The 17,729-nt window shown below is 44.0% G+C and overlaps 1 protein-coding gene across 1 annotated transcript in view; it reads right to left on the minus strand.

The window, feature by feature from the left end:
• Nucleotides 1-4,093: 4,093 nt before the first annotated feature.
• Nucleotides 4,094-17,729, minus strand: part of LOC129351669 (uncharacterized) — a 38,302-nt gene continuing 24,666 nt past the window's right edge. Inside the window, 7 exon segments of the mRNA XM_055020610.1 lie at nt 4,094-6,146; nt 6,149-6,201; nt 10,092-10,173; nt 13,560-13,771; nt 13,852-13,932; nt 16,548-16,632; nt 16,676-16,735. Of these exon segments, the coding sequence (XP_054876585.1) occupies nt 4,548-6,146; nt 6,149-6,201; nt 10,092-10,173; nt 13,560-13,771; nt 13,852-13,932; nt 16,548-16,632; nt 16,676-16,735 (2,172 nt within the window). The 3' untranslated portion in view covers nt 4,094-4,547.

Consider the following 17,729-nt stretch of genomic DNA (forward strand, 5'->3'; position numbering starts at 1 on the left):
ATGCAATTAAGTTTAATGTTTATGTTTCGTAAACATTAAATATAATGATTACTTTAATTAGATTTTTACATTGATCATAAGTCAAGTCAGTTGTCACTAAACCAAATCCTGGATCAGTTGGAGGCTTCAGAGCAGCACTGGTAACTCTCAGCAAATGGAGTAACAAGGGAGAGGATTGGAGGAGCTGAAGGTCAGTGGGCGGGGCCACTACAACTCAACCAATCAGAGAGTTTCTGCTTCCTCAGCAGCTCCGTCTCTTATCTTTGCTGCTTCATGTCTCTTGTCTTTGTCTTCAGTCCAACGACTCAACAACCAGTGGGAGTGAGGCCCTCTAGTGGCTGCTGTGCAGTACTGCAGGTTTTAGTGGTTTAACAGGGAGTGAGGCCCTCTAGTGGCTGCTGTGCAGTACTGCAGGTTTTAGTGGTTTAACAGGGAGTGAGGCCCTCTAGTGGCTGCTGTGCAGTACTGCAGGTTTTAGTGGTTTAACAGGGAGTGAGGCCCTCTAGTGGCTGCTGTGCAGTACTGCAGGTTTTAGTGGTTTAACAGGAGGGAGTGAGGCCCTCTAGTGGCTGCTGTGCAGTACTGCAGGTTTTAGTGGTTTAACAGGGAGGGAGGCCCTCTAGTGGCTGCTGTGCAGTACTGCAGGTTTTAGTGGTTTAACAGGGAGGGAGGCCCTCTAGTGGCTGCTGTGCAGTACTGCAGGTTTTAGTGGATTAACAGGGAGGGAGGCCCTCTAGTGGCTGCTGTGCAGTACTGCAGGTTTTTGTTCAGGGTTCTGGTGTTTCCTGTCACTGTGGGCCTCACAGCGCAGTAGTACACAGCAGAGTCTGTCACTGCAGCAGAGGAGATCAGCAGATTTATATTTCTTCCCTTCACATCAATGTCCAGTCCAGCCGTTTCCTCCTTCAGTATTTTTCCTGATCCCAGGTGGTAGAGCAGGAACTCTGGAGGTTTCCCTGCATATTGGCGATACCAGTAGAACTCATCGCTTCCAGATGCTTCTTTAGAAAATGTGTAGGTCAGAGAAGCGGAGCCGCCCTCTGAAGTGAAGCTTTCTGCCACCAGAGGAGATAGTTGTTGAGACTCGACACCTGAAGGCAGAGAAACCTGTTAGTTATCAAACTAAACTGAGTCACAATCATGAGGTGTAGAATAAGATTATCAGCATATTTATAATCTGACTGTTAGCAGAGAGGCGATGAGCAGAGACAGACCATAATAGGCCATGATGAGCAGAGTTGATGTTGGAGAGTTGAACTGAACTGAAGGAGGAAGTTTGAGTCTCTGAGTTCAGGATCAGATCAGCTCCTCCTCTTCCTCCTCTTCCTCCTCTTCCTCTCAGCTTCAGCTGATCTCTGGTGGAAATTTAAAGTTTTTCCCTCTGAACTTTCAGAACTATCAATTATGTAAAAAGACATTTGAGACGTGAGCTTAACAGAGTTTGTAGATAAACAGTTTTATTTTAACTGTTCTGCTGCAGATGGCCGGTTGGTTTGAAACTGCCAATAATATAACAATGATATAGTTTATTGATTGATACATTTTTACAAAACGATGTAATCAGATTCAGTTAAACAGCCATAAACTGCAGCCCCTGCTCCATCATCATCCTTTATTTATCCAAAATTTCTGAACACAATCAGTTCATTGATGCAGAAACTTTCTGTTTATTCTCACTTTAACATAAAGTAACAATCAGTATTGAACTTGACATATTTCACTCTTTACCAGGATTAGATTAGGACTTGATCACATCCAATCAGGTTACTGCCGCAGTTTTATTTATTAAATATGGCTGCAAGATTTCTGCGAATTTATGAAAATGTTCATCTTGATATTAGATTTAGATAAAGATGAACAATAACAGGTTTAATCCAAATCACATCATATTATCAGTTTGTTGGTTTGGAAATACTTTTTAGTTTGAAAAGCAGTGATGCAGCTTTACATCTCAGATTTTTATAAACAGACAGAATCCTGACAAAACATTACAGGGAGTGAGGCCCTCTAGTGGCTGCTGTGCAGTACTGCAGGTTTTTGTTCAGGGTTCTGGTGTTTCCTGTCACTGTGGGCTGCAGAGCGCAGTAGTACACAGCAGAGTCTGTCAGACGGAGATCCTGGATCGTCAGGTTGAATGTCTTATCATTGATTTCTGCATTGAATCTGTTGTTGTTGAACTCTGGAGCTTTATCTCTCGTTGTGAAGTATTGCTTAAGCATGTACTTGGGAAACTGTTTTCTTCTTGTTTGTACCAGAACAAGGCATCAGTTCCTCCACTGGGTTTAAAGGTACATCCCAGAGTCAGTGATTCTCCTGCTGCTGCAGCAACTTCTCCTCCTGTCTGCTTCACTGAGTCTCCTTTACACTCTGGGAAGAACAGAACATGCAGAGGAAGAGACGGATCAATAAAGATGATTGATTAAAGGAGAACAATCAGCAGCTTTAAAGACTCCATGTAGAGGAAACATCTTTGTATCTTACCAGAGAAAAGAGCAGCCAGAATAATCCACAGCCAATGTTCCATCTGTCCAACAAGGTTTAAATCAGCAGGAGAAAGCAGCTGATGTTCAACATTCAGTCTGACTATTGTTCTCTTCACAGCACCACTTCTTATTGACACAATGCTGGAGCACAGAGCACAAGGAGAGCGCCGCCTACTGGAGCATGGCGCCCTCTGGTGGAGAGGAGAGGTGGAGTCCAGCAGAGAGGAGACGAGGCTTCAGCAGCTGGGCAGATGTTCAGGAGGAACTGGTTCTACTGGATCTACTGGATCTACTGGATATTGTCAGCAGAAGTGATCAGCTTCTCAACTGGACTCTTCATCCTGGATTGCAGTGAGTTTTTCACAGTTAAATACTAAAGGAAGTGAAAAATGTTGCCAAAACAAATTGGTGCTTTTTATTCTTCCTGTGTTGAGAACGATTGTGACGACAGAGGAAACGTGACCCAGAGATGTGGTGACATCTTCCTCAAACTTTCAGTTCTGTCAGCAGGGCTTCTTCAATTCACTGAACAGTGGGAATCGTTTGGTCTTCTGATGTGTTTCTCCTGATCACATGGTTCTTTTTCTCAAATCTAAATGCAACATTTTGTTTTTGCTCCCATTATTCATCAGCTGAACTAAAACATTTTCACAAACACAAAATAACTGTTTGTCTCAAATATTGTCAACAAATGTGTCTCCTCCTTTGCAGATAATCCCTCCCCCACCTGTGGCATATCAAGATGCTGATTAGACAGCATGATTATTGCACATGTTGTGCAATAAAAGGCAATAAAAGGCCACTGTGAAATGTGTTGTTTTCCCACAGCACCATCTCACAGATGCTGCAGGTTTTCAGGAAGTCGGCCACTGGCATGCTGACTCCTGATGGGCATACACTCAGCAACATATGAAACAATATCTGGTGGAATCACTATTTTCAGACTGATTTCTTTCTGCCAAGACACTCAAAGAAAGTCCCGTCCTGTTGTGAGGCGATCCGTCTCCCATTCAGGTCGGGACTAATGTCCAGGAGAACAGGCCAATGGCTCCAACCGCTGGACGATTGCTGCGATGCAACGTCAACTATGCAGACGCCGCTGCAAATGATCTTCCATGACATGCTGGACATGGAGGGACAGGTGGTCCAGGTGTCTCCGTTGGACCATTAGGGAACTGAGAAACGGCAGAAGCACAAACAGCAATAAAGTTGATCAAGTTATTCTTTCAAGGTCTTAATGTCCCTTTTCTGTCCAAAACGTGAAAGAACAAGTTTCACACCGACGTCTTCATTGGAGGTCGTCTCCAAAAGAAACCCTTACCTCTGCAGAAATGGCTTTTATTGTCAAATCTACAAATATGGCTTCCAGAGCAATGAATGCTGGCAGATGTTGCCCAGTCAGCCCATTTGAGTAAACTGGAGCTCCAGCATCCCCTTTAGGTCCCAAGAGTTGGACAGTGTTTGGAGCCTTGAATGTCCATTTGACACGCAAACTGAAAAGTCAATGATCCAAAATGATTTGGCACCTTTTTCCCAGAGTTGCTGCTCGATCTGCATTTTAAAGATTCTAAAACTGCAAACTTCCAGGATTAAGATGAAACAAACTCCAGTTGGATTATATGGCGTTTTATTTCAGATCCAAAACTTTTAGAACTACAACTCTGATCACATTAGTCTTATAAAGTCTTAAAGGTTTTCTTTCTATACATCAGAATGATCATTAGAAGGAAGCAGTTCTTCTATCTACTAAGACACTAACTAGTAGTTTAGTGTCTAAAGTCACTTTAGTCTCCAGATTAAACTTTCTGAACGCAGCGATCAGTTATCAGCATCTCATCATCAAGGTCACAGTGGAGATTACAAAGAGAAGATTCAAACTCAGACACACTTTCAAATAGTTACATGAAAAAATCCAAGAAGAAATAATGAGCTGGTGATTTTAGAAGCTGAAGGGAGAAGATAAAACCTGCAGAAACACAGAATCAGAACGAGCTGCAGAAAATGATCAGAACTGTTGAATTCCTGCAGAGGATGTTTCCAGCTCACCTCTCAAGATTCAGCAGATCAATGAGTCTGATGAACAGGACAGATGATCAGGGCAGATGAGTTTTTACCTCCATCACTAAGACCAGGACTGAAGAACGGGTAGAGTTTCTCCTTGAAGCAGCAGCCAGTAAAGGAGTAAATCACATCTACAGCATCTACATCATAGAAGGAGACCAGACCCTCCTCATAATCCACAAACACCCCCACCTTCTCTGGACCAGGATGGAGATGCAGACGGACTGAAGGTCCAGCACCAACTTTGTACTCATATCCATTTCTCAACCAGAAAGTCCAGAAACCTTTCTGAGGACTGAGGTTGATGGTTCCCTTCCTGTCAACAGATTCTCTAACCACTCCTAAAGCCCAGTTAGTCTTTCCTTTAACCTGAACCTCAAAGTAAAATCTGCCTGAGGAGAAACTCTGCTGTCCTAAAACAGAAACACAGTGAGAAAACCTCTGTGGATTGTCTGGAAGATTCTTCTTCACATCTCCATGTTTGGCCTGTTTTCCATCACCAGACAGGATGAGGTTAGGATGAGCCGCATCAGGATCCAGAGTCACATCCACTGCAAACTGCTGGACCCTCTTCAGCTCTTCTGCTAGCAACTTGCTAATCTTCTGCCTGAAGTCTTCCTCAACCAGAGCCACAGCTCTCACCACAGTGCCCTCATATGATGGTGGATGAACTCTGACCTCTACACAGTGCTTGACAGGTGGAGGATCTGTCAGATAGGAGAAGCTCTGCAGGAGGTGGAGGTGATCTTCATCCTGTGAGAGCTGCTTCAGCTCAGAGCTCCTCTTCTCCAGCTCAGAGATCTCCTGTTCCAGGTCTGTGATGAAGCCTTCAGCCTCTTTCTCTGTAGTTTCCTGTTTGCCTTGGATCTCCTTGAGGAGCTCCTTCAGGCGTCTCTCAGCAGACTCCATCAGAGCCGTGAAGACCTGAACAGCTTCTGCTTTCTCTCTGTCTGCAGCATCTCTACTGATCTTCAGCAACTCTCTGATCTCCTGGATCTTCAGTCGTCTCTCCTGGATCGTCTCCTGAACTTCAGCCTCCGTCTTCCTCAGCTTTGCCTTCTTTCCTTCAGATTCTTCTCCCAGAGGAACCAGCTGGTGGTTCTTGTGGTCTGAAACAGAGCAGAGTGAGCAGACGCATGTCTGGTCGGTCCTGCAGAACAGCTCCAGAGGTTTATCGTGCTGCAGACACATCCTGTCCTCCAGGTTCTCCATGGGCTCCATCAGCTGGTGTTTCTTCAGACGTGGAGCGGCCAGGTGAGGCTCCAGGTGAGTCTGGCAGTAGGAGGTCAGACACACCATGCAGGACTTCAGGGCCTTCAGTTTGGGTCCAGTGCAGACGTCACAGGGAACTTCTCCTGGTTTAGCAGCTTGTTGCTCCGAGCTGCTGCTGCTGGCTCCCTGCTGAGCTTCATGTCTGAACTGATCAACCATCTCTTTGATGAAGGTGTTGACTCTCAGCTGAGGTCTGCAGGTGAAACCTTCATTACACAGAGGACATTTGTAGGGGCCGTCTCCGTCCCAGTGCTGGGTGATGCAGGTCTTGCAGAAGTTGTGTCCGCATGGTGTGCTGACTGGATCAGTGAACACATCCAGACAGATGGAGAGCAGAGAAACTGATCCTCAGACCGCGGGCTGCTGCCAGAAGACATGTCTGAACCTGAGGACAGGAGACACAGATCAGTGATTAGCAGATGATCTGATCGGGAGGTCTGAGATGTTCTGATCAGGTTCCATGAAGGGGGATTTCAGCAGGAGTAACAGAGAGGTCCACACTTCTCTCTCCCAGCTCTTCCAGGGGAATCTCAAGCCGATCCCAGACCAGCAGAGAAACATCGTCCCTGCAGTGTCTGAGGTTTTCCTCTGGGCCTCCTCCTAGTGGGACATAAACTCTTTACCAGGGAGCCTCCATCCTAACCAGGTACCCCTCAACTGGCTCCTCTCCATGTGGAGGAGCAGCAGCTCTACTCTGAGTCCCTCCCAGATGACTGAGCTTCTCTCTCAGGGAGCCCAGACAGAGGAAACGCATTTCAGCCGCTTGTATCCGTGACCTTGTTCTTTCAGAAATGGCCCAAAGCTCATGATCATAGATCAGGGTAGTAATGTAGATCAACCGACAAATAGAGCCAGGCCAATCCGCCGGTTAATCTTCCGCTCCATGTTTCCCCCATTTATGAACAAGATCCTGCGATACTTGAACTCCTCGTCTTGGAGCAGGACATCCCCCGACCCGGAGAAGCACTCTTCCTTTTCCGGCTCCAGACCACGGCCTCAGCTCTGGAGGCACTGATCCTCATCCTGGGCGCTTCCCACTCGGCTGTTTACTGCCCCAGTGGAAGCTGTAGGTCACGACCTGGTGAAGCCAACAGGACCACATCATCCGCAAAAAGCAGAGATTCAATCCTTAAGCCATCATGCCAAAAGAGAGGAAAGATGATTTCTCTGGAAATTATCTTTCTGAAAATTCCAGAAAATGAATTATTTTGTTAAAGGCGATTCTAAAATGACAATAATTTGTGGACTATTTTAGTTCTTTAGACTCTTAGTAGGCTGGTCTGACTTCTTTTCCCTGTTTTTATAAATCACAGTCTTTGGACTTTTGTTTTGTTTTTGTTTTTTAATAATTAAACTCGGAGCAATAACTCTGATATGATTTCTATGACTGGCGTCTGTCAGTACCAGTAAAATGATTTGCATAAACAGGAAGTACAGTCCGTAAGAACCTGGACAGGTGGCAGTGCCTCCCGCTGGACTTTGCTCTGATTTATCATAAAATAACATTTTATCTCATCAGAATTATTTACTGTGATTATTCCAACAGGGAGAGTCTTTCTGTAAACTTTAAACTGGGAGGAGTCTTCCTGTTTTCAACTGAAGCTCAATCTGCTTTCTTCTTTTCCTTTTGGCTTTTCCCTGTCAGGGTCGCAGCAGAGACTCATCTCCACCTGAGTCCCTCTCGTTCTGTCTTCATACATCTCACCTTCACTCCTCTCTATCTCTCACCTCAGATCACAACATCATCTGCAAACATCACAGTCCATGGAGATTCCTTCATCAACCTGTCCATCACCACAGCAAACAGGAAAGGCTCAGAGCCAAAGTGGAGGTTTCACTGCCACTCTGAACTCCTCTGTCCCTCCGACAGCACACCTCACCACAGTCTCACATCCACATCCTTTACCACTCCATCATGTTTCTCTCCTACTCCAGACTTCCTCATGCAGAACCACAGTTCCTCTCTAGCAATTCTGTCATTTCTAGATCTATAAAAACACAATGCAGCTCCTCTGACGTTCTCTGGACTTCTCTATCAACATGTGCAAAGCAAAGATTGCATCTGTAGAACATTTTCTTGACATGAAACGCGACGGTTGCTCACCGATGTCAACCTGAGTCTGGCTGAGGACTCTGTGCATCTTCCTTGCTCTTGATAATTGGCACCAGCTCACTTCTTCTCCATTGTTTTCTCTTTCTCTGATGTTATTGAACAGGTTAGACACCTGCACAGGTACTCCAGGTACCCTCACTGCTCCTCTCCAGCCACACAGTAAGCCCTTAGCTTGACCTCTTAACCTTTTCTTCTTGTGAGCCGCTCACATCACTTCCTTATTCCATCAGCTGAAGATAAATTAAACTGACATTTGAACTGCTGATGGCATAATTCTTTATTTTTAGTTGGAATAAAATCCTAAACCAACATGTTGGTTAAGAACAACACATGGAAAATAAATATTAGATTAAAATCTGAGTTTCTGAAAGCAATGAGAAGATTATTCCCAGATTGCTGCTGATTGAAACAGTGAATATTATCATCTGTACTCACCGCTGAATGGGGCAGTTACTGAGAAGGAAGAAATGAACACAGACAGAGAAATTAGTCTCGACTGCAGCTCTGCTGTTCTTCACTCATTTTACTTTCATTTCTGGAAACTGGAACTGAAACTTTCCAGTGTGGCTCCTCCTCTCTCTCTCACCGGTTTTCCTCAATGAGCCTCAATTTCCTCAATAAGTATGGAAATAAGTATATCCTAACCCAGTTACATTGTATTTGTTTCTTAGCATTGCAGAGGAAGCAATATGTATAAACGTAAAGACAGAGTTTAAAGAGTTCATATGAACAGGTTTTCTTGTCAGACTGTATTTCTGTGGAGAAAACGACTGCAGCATTTGATCAGGGCCCATTTCATCACCCAGTGATGTTATCTGAGAAAATAGACTTTCTAAAATTTAAAAATAAAGATTTTTTTCACAATTTTAATTCAATCAAAAAGCTGATTTACAGATCACACTGAGAAGAGCTCCTCACGAAAGGGGAGAAATCCTCCTTGCAGCAGGCTCTGCATGCTGATGCTGTTAATTCAACTTTGCATCATTTCATCATGACTCAATTTTAAATAATCTGTATATCACTGTGGATATAGTTCTTGTATGTTTTATTTGGATTCATGTATCAACCAATCACAGCCAAACTACATCTGGTGATTAATTTCAGAAAGACTCAAAGAGTAAAAGCTACCGGGTCATTCTCTGTTTAAGACAAACTTCTTACCAGCAGGTGGAGCTAAACTTCTATAACGCTTTATCAGGTCCAGAGAACCAGAGGATTTCGCTCTACATTCATCATCCTGCTTGATGGATCAAACCTCAGTCCGTTTGAAGAAATGGTAACCTGAACTAATAACTAATATTTATGTCAACAAAATGAAACATAATTACAGAATTATCACAGTTTTCTGCCTCCACAGCAGCAGCTGTCCTATCTTTCCTGCTTCATGACTTTGTCTTCAGTCCAAAGACTCAACAACCAGTGGATTATCAGGGAGTGAGGCCCTCTAGTGGCTGCTGTGCAGTACTGCAGGTTTTTGTGGATTAACAGGGAGTGAGGCCCTCTAGTGGCTGCTGTGCAGTACTGCAGGTTTTAGTGGGTTAACAGGGAGTGAGGCCCTCTAGTGGCTGCTGTGCAGTACTGCAGGTTTTAGTGGATTATCAGGGAGGGAGGCCCTCTAGTGGCCGCTGTGCAGTACTGCAGGTTTTTGTGGATTAACAGGGAGTGAGGCCCTCTAGTGGCTGCTGTGCAGTACTGCAGGTTTTTGTACAGGGTTCCGGTGTTTCCTGTCACTGTGGGCGACACGGCGCAGTAGTACACAGCAGAGTCTGTCACTGCAGCAGAGGAGATCAGCAGATTTGCTTGTTTCTGAGTTTTATCGATGTGAGCGGAGAAATCGGAGCGAGTTGGATGGATCGATCCCGACTCTGTGATGGAGAGCAGGAACTCTGGTCTGGATCTCTGCCGCTGTCGATACCACTGGACATTATAGATGGAACCAGTATAGTCGCAGCTCAAACTGGTGGGTTTTCCCTCTGAAGCGGCGTGTTCCCTCTGCTCCTGTGTGACGGTGTTCATGGAGCCCATGGCTGTAAAATGATGGTTCATGTCAGTCAGTCTGCAGTAGACTCAGGCGTCAGGAGACTCAGAGGCTCTTCCATCCACATGTGGTCGCAGTGAGATCCAGAGAGAAGATCAGAGCTTCTCTCGGTTCTGATACTCACCGATGCAGAGAGAGAAGAGCAGGAGGTGAAGCAACATGTTCCAGGAGTTCAGGTCAGACATGAGATCAACAGAGATGATCCACTGCAGCAGAAGGAAGACTAACAGACCTTCATCGTCATCATCAAGCTGCTTTTAGCTCTGCAGAGACGAGCCTTCTCATTGGCTGAGCTCAGCAGTGGTGGGAGGAGCCAGAGAGAAACTGGTTGTTGCTGAAGGTTCAGCCAGTGAGGAGATTTCTGACTGAGAAACCAGCTGAAGTTAGTGAGTCGGTGCTGCAGCGAACCAGAAACATCTGAGACTGGTTCTGGTGATCAGGTTTCAGCGACTCTGATTGTTTAAGATCCAGCTTTTTAGTGATCCTTCCAGTTTAGGAACCAGTTTGAGATGCCTGAAACATCCACCAGATGAGCCCACTATGGTCATACTGGGAGGAAGATGGTCAGAAATGCTCAGGTGACTGTAGGGGTGAAATGGTGACAACAGTCCCACATCATGCTGCCACCACCACCAGGCTCAGATCTGAAATAGACGGACCAATCAGCACAAAGGAAACGCTGCTGAAGGAAACCAGCCAGAGACTGACCCAGAACCAGAACCAGACTCATTCCTTGGAAGTTAAAGAACTAGAGAACGATGTGAGGCCCTCTGGTGGCTGCTGTGCAGTACTGCAGGTTTTAGTGGATTAACAGGGAGTGAGGCCCTCTAGTGGCTGCTGTGCAGTACTGCAGGTTTTTGTTCAGGGTTCTGGTGTTTCCTGTCACTGTGGGCTGCAGAGCGCAGTAGTACACAGCAGAGTCTGTCACTGCAGCAGAGGAGATCGTCATGGACATTTCTTCTTTGCTTCCTATAAATGTCATCCTGTCCAGATGTTCTGCTCCACCGAAAGGTGAGTGAGACTTCAGGAACTCTGGATGTTTTCCTGGATTTTGTTGATACCAGAATAAATAAGTAGCTGAACCTTTGGAGTAACTGCAGGTCAGAGTAACAGAGCTGCCCTCTGAACTGAACTCCTCAGTCTTTGCTGCAGTGAGTTGTTGGCAGTTTACACCTGAAGGAAGAAAGAACTGATGTAAGTGAAGAACAACAAGGATGAGATTATTCTCTGAAAGACTCCAACCAACCTGATCCAGTGATCAGAACCAGCAGAGTGAATCCAGATGTGAGCAGAGACAGCATGTTGAGCAGAGTTAATGTTGGAGAGTTGAGCTGAAGGAGGAAGTTTGAGTCTCTTTAGAGTTCAGGAACAGACCAGCTCCTCCTCCTCCTCTTTGTCCTCCTCCTCCTCTTCATCCTCCTCCTCCTCCTCCCCTCCTCCTCCTCCTCCTCCTCCTCCTCCTCCTCCTCCTCCTCCTCTCAGCTTCATTTAATTCCCACTTTAATACCAACACCTAACTCAAAAATTATGTTTTTATTGTGTGGACATGGCAAAATAAATAAATGTCCACACAATGTTAGTTGTTTGACAAGATTAAGTTCATATAATGATAGCTAAACCAGCACATACACATACACACGCACACACACACACACACACACACACTTGAACACACCTACATGTGCTAAAACAGCAGATTATCCAGTCCTTTACATTTTCTAAATTATTGCGGCTGAACCTGATCCCATTTTCTAACTCATCAGAACCATTAAGGTCTGCTGGTCTGGTTCTCCTCATCAGGGATTTTTTGAGCGATCGACCCCAGCGTGTGTGCATTAAGAAATTCCTCTCTGACTCTCTGGTCCTCAACACAGGAGTTCCCCAAGGATGTGTGTTCTCACCTTTGCTCTTCTCCATGTACACCAATGAGCTACAGTGTCAAACTGATGACCTCTCCCTCATTAAGTACGCAGATGATGTGGCTCTAATTGCCTGCCTATGGGAAGCAGATACCTCCCCCTATCTGCAGTATATTAACACCTTATCTGCATGGTTTGACAGCAGCTTCCTGGACCTTAATGTCTCCAAAACCATGGAGATGTGGCTAGGAAGCAACAAGAAGGGAGGCAATAAAGACCCGGGGCACACCTTCAGGCCAATCAGCATGAAGGGTCAGGAGGTGGATACCTTAATACCTTGGGACAGTCATAGACAGTCACCTGCAGTTTTAAGACCATGTGGATTACACATTTAAAAAAGGTAGACAGCGCCTGGCTCTCCTGAGAAGACTCAGGGGCCTTAACACCAGTAAGCGCACCATGTCCATGGTCTACAAGTCCTTGACCGAGAGTGTGCTGACATTCAACATGGTGTCATGGTATGGGTACCTCTCCGTCAAACAAAAGAACAAACTGGGACAGATCGTCAACCAGGCTGGAAAGATTATTGGACTTAAACAACTTTCACATTTGTACATGCGGGCCTTAACAAAGAAGGCACATCAAGTCTATCTGGACCCGACTCATCCTATCTGGACCGGACTCATCCTATCTGGACCCGACTCATCCTATCTGGACCCGACTCATCCTATCTGGACCCGACTCATCCTATCTGGACCCGACTCATCCTATCTGGACCCGACTCATCCTCTTCATTGTGCTCTCCAGTTGCTGCCATGTGGACGTAGATTTAAAGTCCCAATGGCAAGGAGGAATGGCTACAAGCGATCATTTGTTCCATCAGCTGTGGATATTCTAAATAAAAATCTGACTATATTAATTGAGAATAGATAAGTTTATGTGCTCTCTAAGTCTGTTAGTAGTATTCCACTGAATTTAAATTTCACACAGTAACACAGTGCATTGTGACTCAGTGTAGAAGTTCTGTGTGCTCTTTTAGCAGTAGAATAGTAAATTTTAAATGGGTTTTAATATTTAACTGAATGACATGAGTAGAGTAGTATGACTTGATTTCATTTTACAGATCTTGTTTGTTCATTGTACATGCAGTTTTGTGGCCACTGTGATGTGTGTTGTGTTGTGTTTTTCTTGTGCCATTGCCAAAGATAAATTTCCATTTTATGTAAGTTTAATGGACAATAAAGGAGTCTAAAGTCTAAGGGCAACACGTCATATGAATTTTTGCAATTTTAGGGAAACTAGATTCTTACAAAGAGTGTATATGTATTTGTCTGCAACATCCCTCTGTGACATGTGGAATTAAAAACACCTACAGGAAGGCTAATATAAATAAAATAACATTTTTATCAAGCACAAACCCATCTTACGGACCTGTGAAGGTTTTAGTAAATTAACAGGGAGTGAGGCCCTCTAGTGGCTGCTGTGCAGTACTGCAGGTTTTAGTGGGTTAACAGGGAGTGAGGCCCTCTAGTGGCTGCTGTGCAGTACTGCAGGTTTTAGTGGATTAACAGGGAGTGAGGCCCTCTAGTGGCTGCTGTGCAGTACTGCAGGTTTTTGTTCAGGGTTCCGGTGTTTCCTGTCACTGTGGGCCTCACAGCGCAGTAGTACACAGCAGAGTCTGTCACTGCAGCAGAGGAGATCAGCAGATCCATCTGGGTTTGAGTTTCATTCACTCCAATGGAGAAACCAGGAGGCGGCTGAGATAATTCTCCTCCTTTTGCTGTGTGGGAGATCAGGAACTCTGGAGGTTTTCCAGGATATTGTCGGTACCAGAAGAAATAATCATTAACTGCTGGTTTGGATAAAGCGTAGCTCAGAGGGACAAAGCTGCTGACTACTTCGAACACTTCATTCTGCCGGGGAGTCGGTTGATCGCAACTGATACCTGGAGGAAGAAAAATCTGTTCAGTTACAAAAGTTTTCATGAACATTTCAGTAGATCAGAGCGTCTAGACGGAATCTGACCTGTTAGCAGAGAGGCGATGAGCAGAGACAGACCATAATTGTCCATGATGAGCAGAGTTGATGTTGGAGAGTTGAACTGAACTGAAGGAGGAAGTTTGAGTCTCTTTAGAGATCAGGATCAGATCAGCTCCTCCTCTTCCTCCTCTTCCTCCTCTTCCTCAGCTTCAGCAGACAGTCAGCTCTGCTTCCTCTGACAACCTGACCTGGATTTAATCTGGATTTAATGTGGATTTAATGTGGATTTGCTTGTTATTAATTACTTAAACTAATCACAAAAATATCCCATGGCAGCTGATTTACCCTCTTTTGTCTGAACTGCTGAGTTAAAGCATTTTACTATAAAATCAGTGAATACCTGAGTTTCTTCAAACCGGTCTTTCTGTTTCATTTGCTATTGTTTTGTATTATTTATAACCTGAGGATTAATGATGCTGATCCCATCCGCCATTATACTCTGACATGAATGTTATCAACAAGAAATCATGCAGCAAATCTTCTAATCATATTGTAAGATAAACTATAATCACTAGCAAATTGAAAATGTTTTGGCTGTTTGTGCAGTGAAACACGACGCAGTTGGAGGAGTCAAAATGCAGACTGGAGCTGGAATCCTGGCGATGAATCATGAAACGCTTATAAAAAGCCGTGACGTGTTTTCAGTGCCGAGGCCTCGGAGCGTGTCGACCAATCAGGAGGGTTTTATGAAGCTTGTGTTGATGCAGCAGGTTGTGACGTCTGAAGCTTCGTATTGAACCAGGTGACTGATTCAGGAACCGGTTCATCGGTTTGGTTGCAGATCGAAACAAAAGGCAGCAAAGCTGTTTCACCGTCACATTTTCTAGTTTTCAGATTTTATTACGTTTGCAGTTCATTGGAGCGTCTTTTTTCCAATGGACCCAATTTAGCTTGGCAACACTTTGATCTAATAAATAGTTTCACACAGTAATAATAAATCATCGCCTGTAATGCCAAAAGACCAACTCAGTGGATCCTGTGTTCTAATTTCTAGGGTTTTAAAAGTGTCCAATGAACTTTAATGAAGTGGATAAACCTGTGCCGGCGCATTGTGAGCTCTGCAGAAAGGAAACGATATCAACCGGTCGCCAAAGTTCAGCCGAGTCGTTTTAAGATGCAAACAGAAAACATGCCTGAGATAAAATGTTTTATCACAGCTTCCATAAACCCGCTGATCCGTTTCTGGCTTCATCCGCTCCGCGAGCGGAGGAACCGCCTAAACCCGAGCTGTTCTAGATTTTATGTTTAAATCATAAATAATGTCATTTTGTCCCAGTGAGCCTGGCTGCAGGAACACGCCAGTCACAGCTCTCTGCCATTTTCTTTTTACCAGTTTTAATCTGTTAGTTGTTTCATATTAACAGATTAAAACTATAATCAGAATTTATGTTTCAGAATCAAACCTCATGCTTGTTATTCACTGTAAGGCTTCATGTTGTTTTCACAGGTCAGAATGATTCATATTTAAATATGGGACACAATTTATCATATGACAGAATAGGTTGTTTTATTCAGTCAGGTAAATATCTGAGATTAAAAATCTCTTTTTCAAGATTAATCTGCTCAAACACAGCAACACAGAAAAACGTAAACCATTAAACCACAGACACAGAAACCCACTTTAAATACAATATGGTAAAAAAAGAGAAATAACGAACAGACCAATACAAGAATAGAGAAATATAATGATGCTAAAACATTATTTACAGGCTCATTAACAATGTCTTTCTGAACATTACAAGACCTTGGATTCTGTTTAAACTATAGGAAAATAGAAACAAAAAAACCCATCAGTTTAGATAAAATATAATAGCACATGTTGAACAGAGTTAATTTTATCCAGTTTGAATAAAATTTTTGATAAAAAAATCAAAATACATTTAATTTTAATTATTTGTATTTCTGATAAACAATCTAAATACCATCTATAATTAACTTCATTTTGGTATTTAGTCTTGAGGCTTCAGTTTCTGCCTTAATCCAGCAGCTGGTTTGAACCAGCAGAGGTCCAGACGCTCATCAACCTGCGGCTTATAACGGTTCCTCCCATTCACTTAGATCTGCTGCACAAACTGGAGCAGAAGCAGCTTTGCATGAGGTTCAGAAAGTTTCTACAGAGAAGCCTCAGGTCCACACAGTCTGAGGCCCTCTAGTGGCTGCTGTGCAGTACTGCAGGTTTTAGTGGATTAACAGGGAGTGAGGCCCTCTAGTGGCTGCTGTGCAGTACTGCAGGTTTTAGTGGATTAACAGGGAGTGAGGCCCTCTAGTGGCTGCTGTGCAGTACTGCAGGTTTTTGTTCAGGGTTCTGGTGTTTCCTGTCACTGTGGGCCTCAGAGCGCAGTAGTACACAGCAGAGTCTGTCACTGCAGCAGAGGAGATCGTCATGGACATTTCTTCTTTGCTTCCTATAAATGTCATCCTGTCCAGATGTTCTGCTTCACCTGAAGTTGAGTGAGACTTCAGGAACTCTGGATGTTTTCCTGGATTTTGTCGATACCAGAATAAATAATTAGCTGAACCTTTAGAGTAACTGCAGGTCAGAGTAACAGAGCTGCCCTCTGAACTGAACTCCTCAGTCTTTGCTGCAGTGAGTTGTTGGCAGTTTACACCTGAAGGAAGAAAGAACTGATGTAAGTGAAGAACAACAAGGATGAGATTATTCTTGAAAGACTCCAACCAACCTGATCCAGTGATCAGAACCAGCAGAGTGAATCCAGATGTGAGCAGAGACAGCATGTTGAGCAGAGTTAATGTTGGAGAGTTGAGCTGAAGGAGGAAGTTTGAGTCTCTTTAGAGTTCAGGAACACACCAGCTCCTCCTCCTCCTCCTCCTCCTCCTCCTCCTCCTCCTCCTCCTCCTCTTCTTCCTCCTCCTCCTCCTCCTTCTCCTCCTCCTCTTATTCCTCCTCCTCCTGCTCCTCTTCCTCCTCCTCCTGCTCCTCTTCCTCTCAGCTTCACCTGCTTTCTAATGGAAATATAAAGTTTTATTTCAGATGATAAAATACCTCAAATAAAGACTCCTCTGAATCTGGAGAAGTTAACAGAGCAAAGTGTCTGGATAAAGTTTTGTCTCATTATGACTCTGCTGCTTCATTGAAGTCACATGAGGACTTTTCCATCCTAACAAGGAAAAAATTTGGAGTTTTGGGTCAATAAGCAAATATTTGTTGGATAACAAACTTTCTTATTTAAGGTATTGATCAGAACCAGGCTGTTGGGATTTTGTCTGAAGATCTATAATCTTATTTCTAGGTCAGTTGGAAGCATAAACTGTTTGTCTCATCATAAAAAATATCCTAAAGTGATTTCAGATCAAACATTCCCTGCTGCTCCCTGCTGTTTGCAGAAATATTAGAGAAACCTTTAAAAACTGGGATCATTGTTAGAAAGAAAGATTCAGATGGATGGTGAAATATAACCCGATGTTTATGTCTAACAAATACATTTACTTCAGTCCCGACCCAAGTTCAGTTTTCGGGGTTTGAGAAGAATTTAAAGTTTCTTGTTGTGTTGAGCTTGTTTTTGTCCATTTTGTTTCACTCCAGCAAATTTATGTGCCACAGCCAGCAGGTGGCGATGTCCAGCTGTAAACCAGCTGCAGGAAGGAGAAGAAGACCATCAGCTGCAGCAACATCGTGGGAAACACAAAAACATGCTGCATTTGGGCAAAAAACTGGTATGTGAATGGTTTGGATTGAAATAAAGAGAGAAGATGAGGAAGACTTGGATTGTGAAGGTTGGAGAGAGGAAGGGGAGAAATAAAATAGATGAAGGAGGGAATTAGTGATATTTAGTGCAGTGAACGAAAACTGGAAGGAAATAGTCCAGAGGAAGAAATGCTAGGAGGAAAGTTGTGAGGGATGA

The sequence above is a fragment of the Poeciliopsis prolifica genome, unplaced genomic scaffold (assembly GCF_027474105.1).
Source record: "Poeciliopsis prolifica strain line A6 unplaced genomic scaffold, Auburn_PproV2 SCAFFOLD069, whole genome shotgun sequence".
Classification (NCBI taxonomy): domain Eukaryota; kingdom Metazoa; phylum Chordata; class Actinopteri; order Cyprinodontiformes; family Poeciliidae; genus Poeciliopsis; species Poeciliopsis prolifica.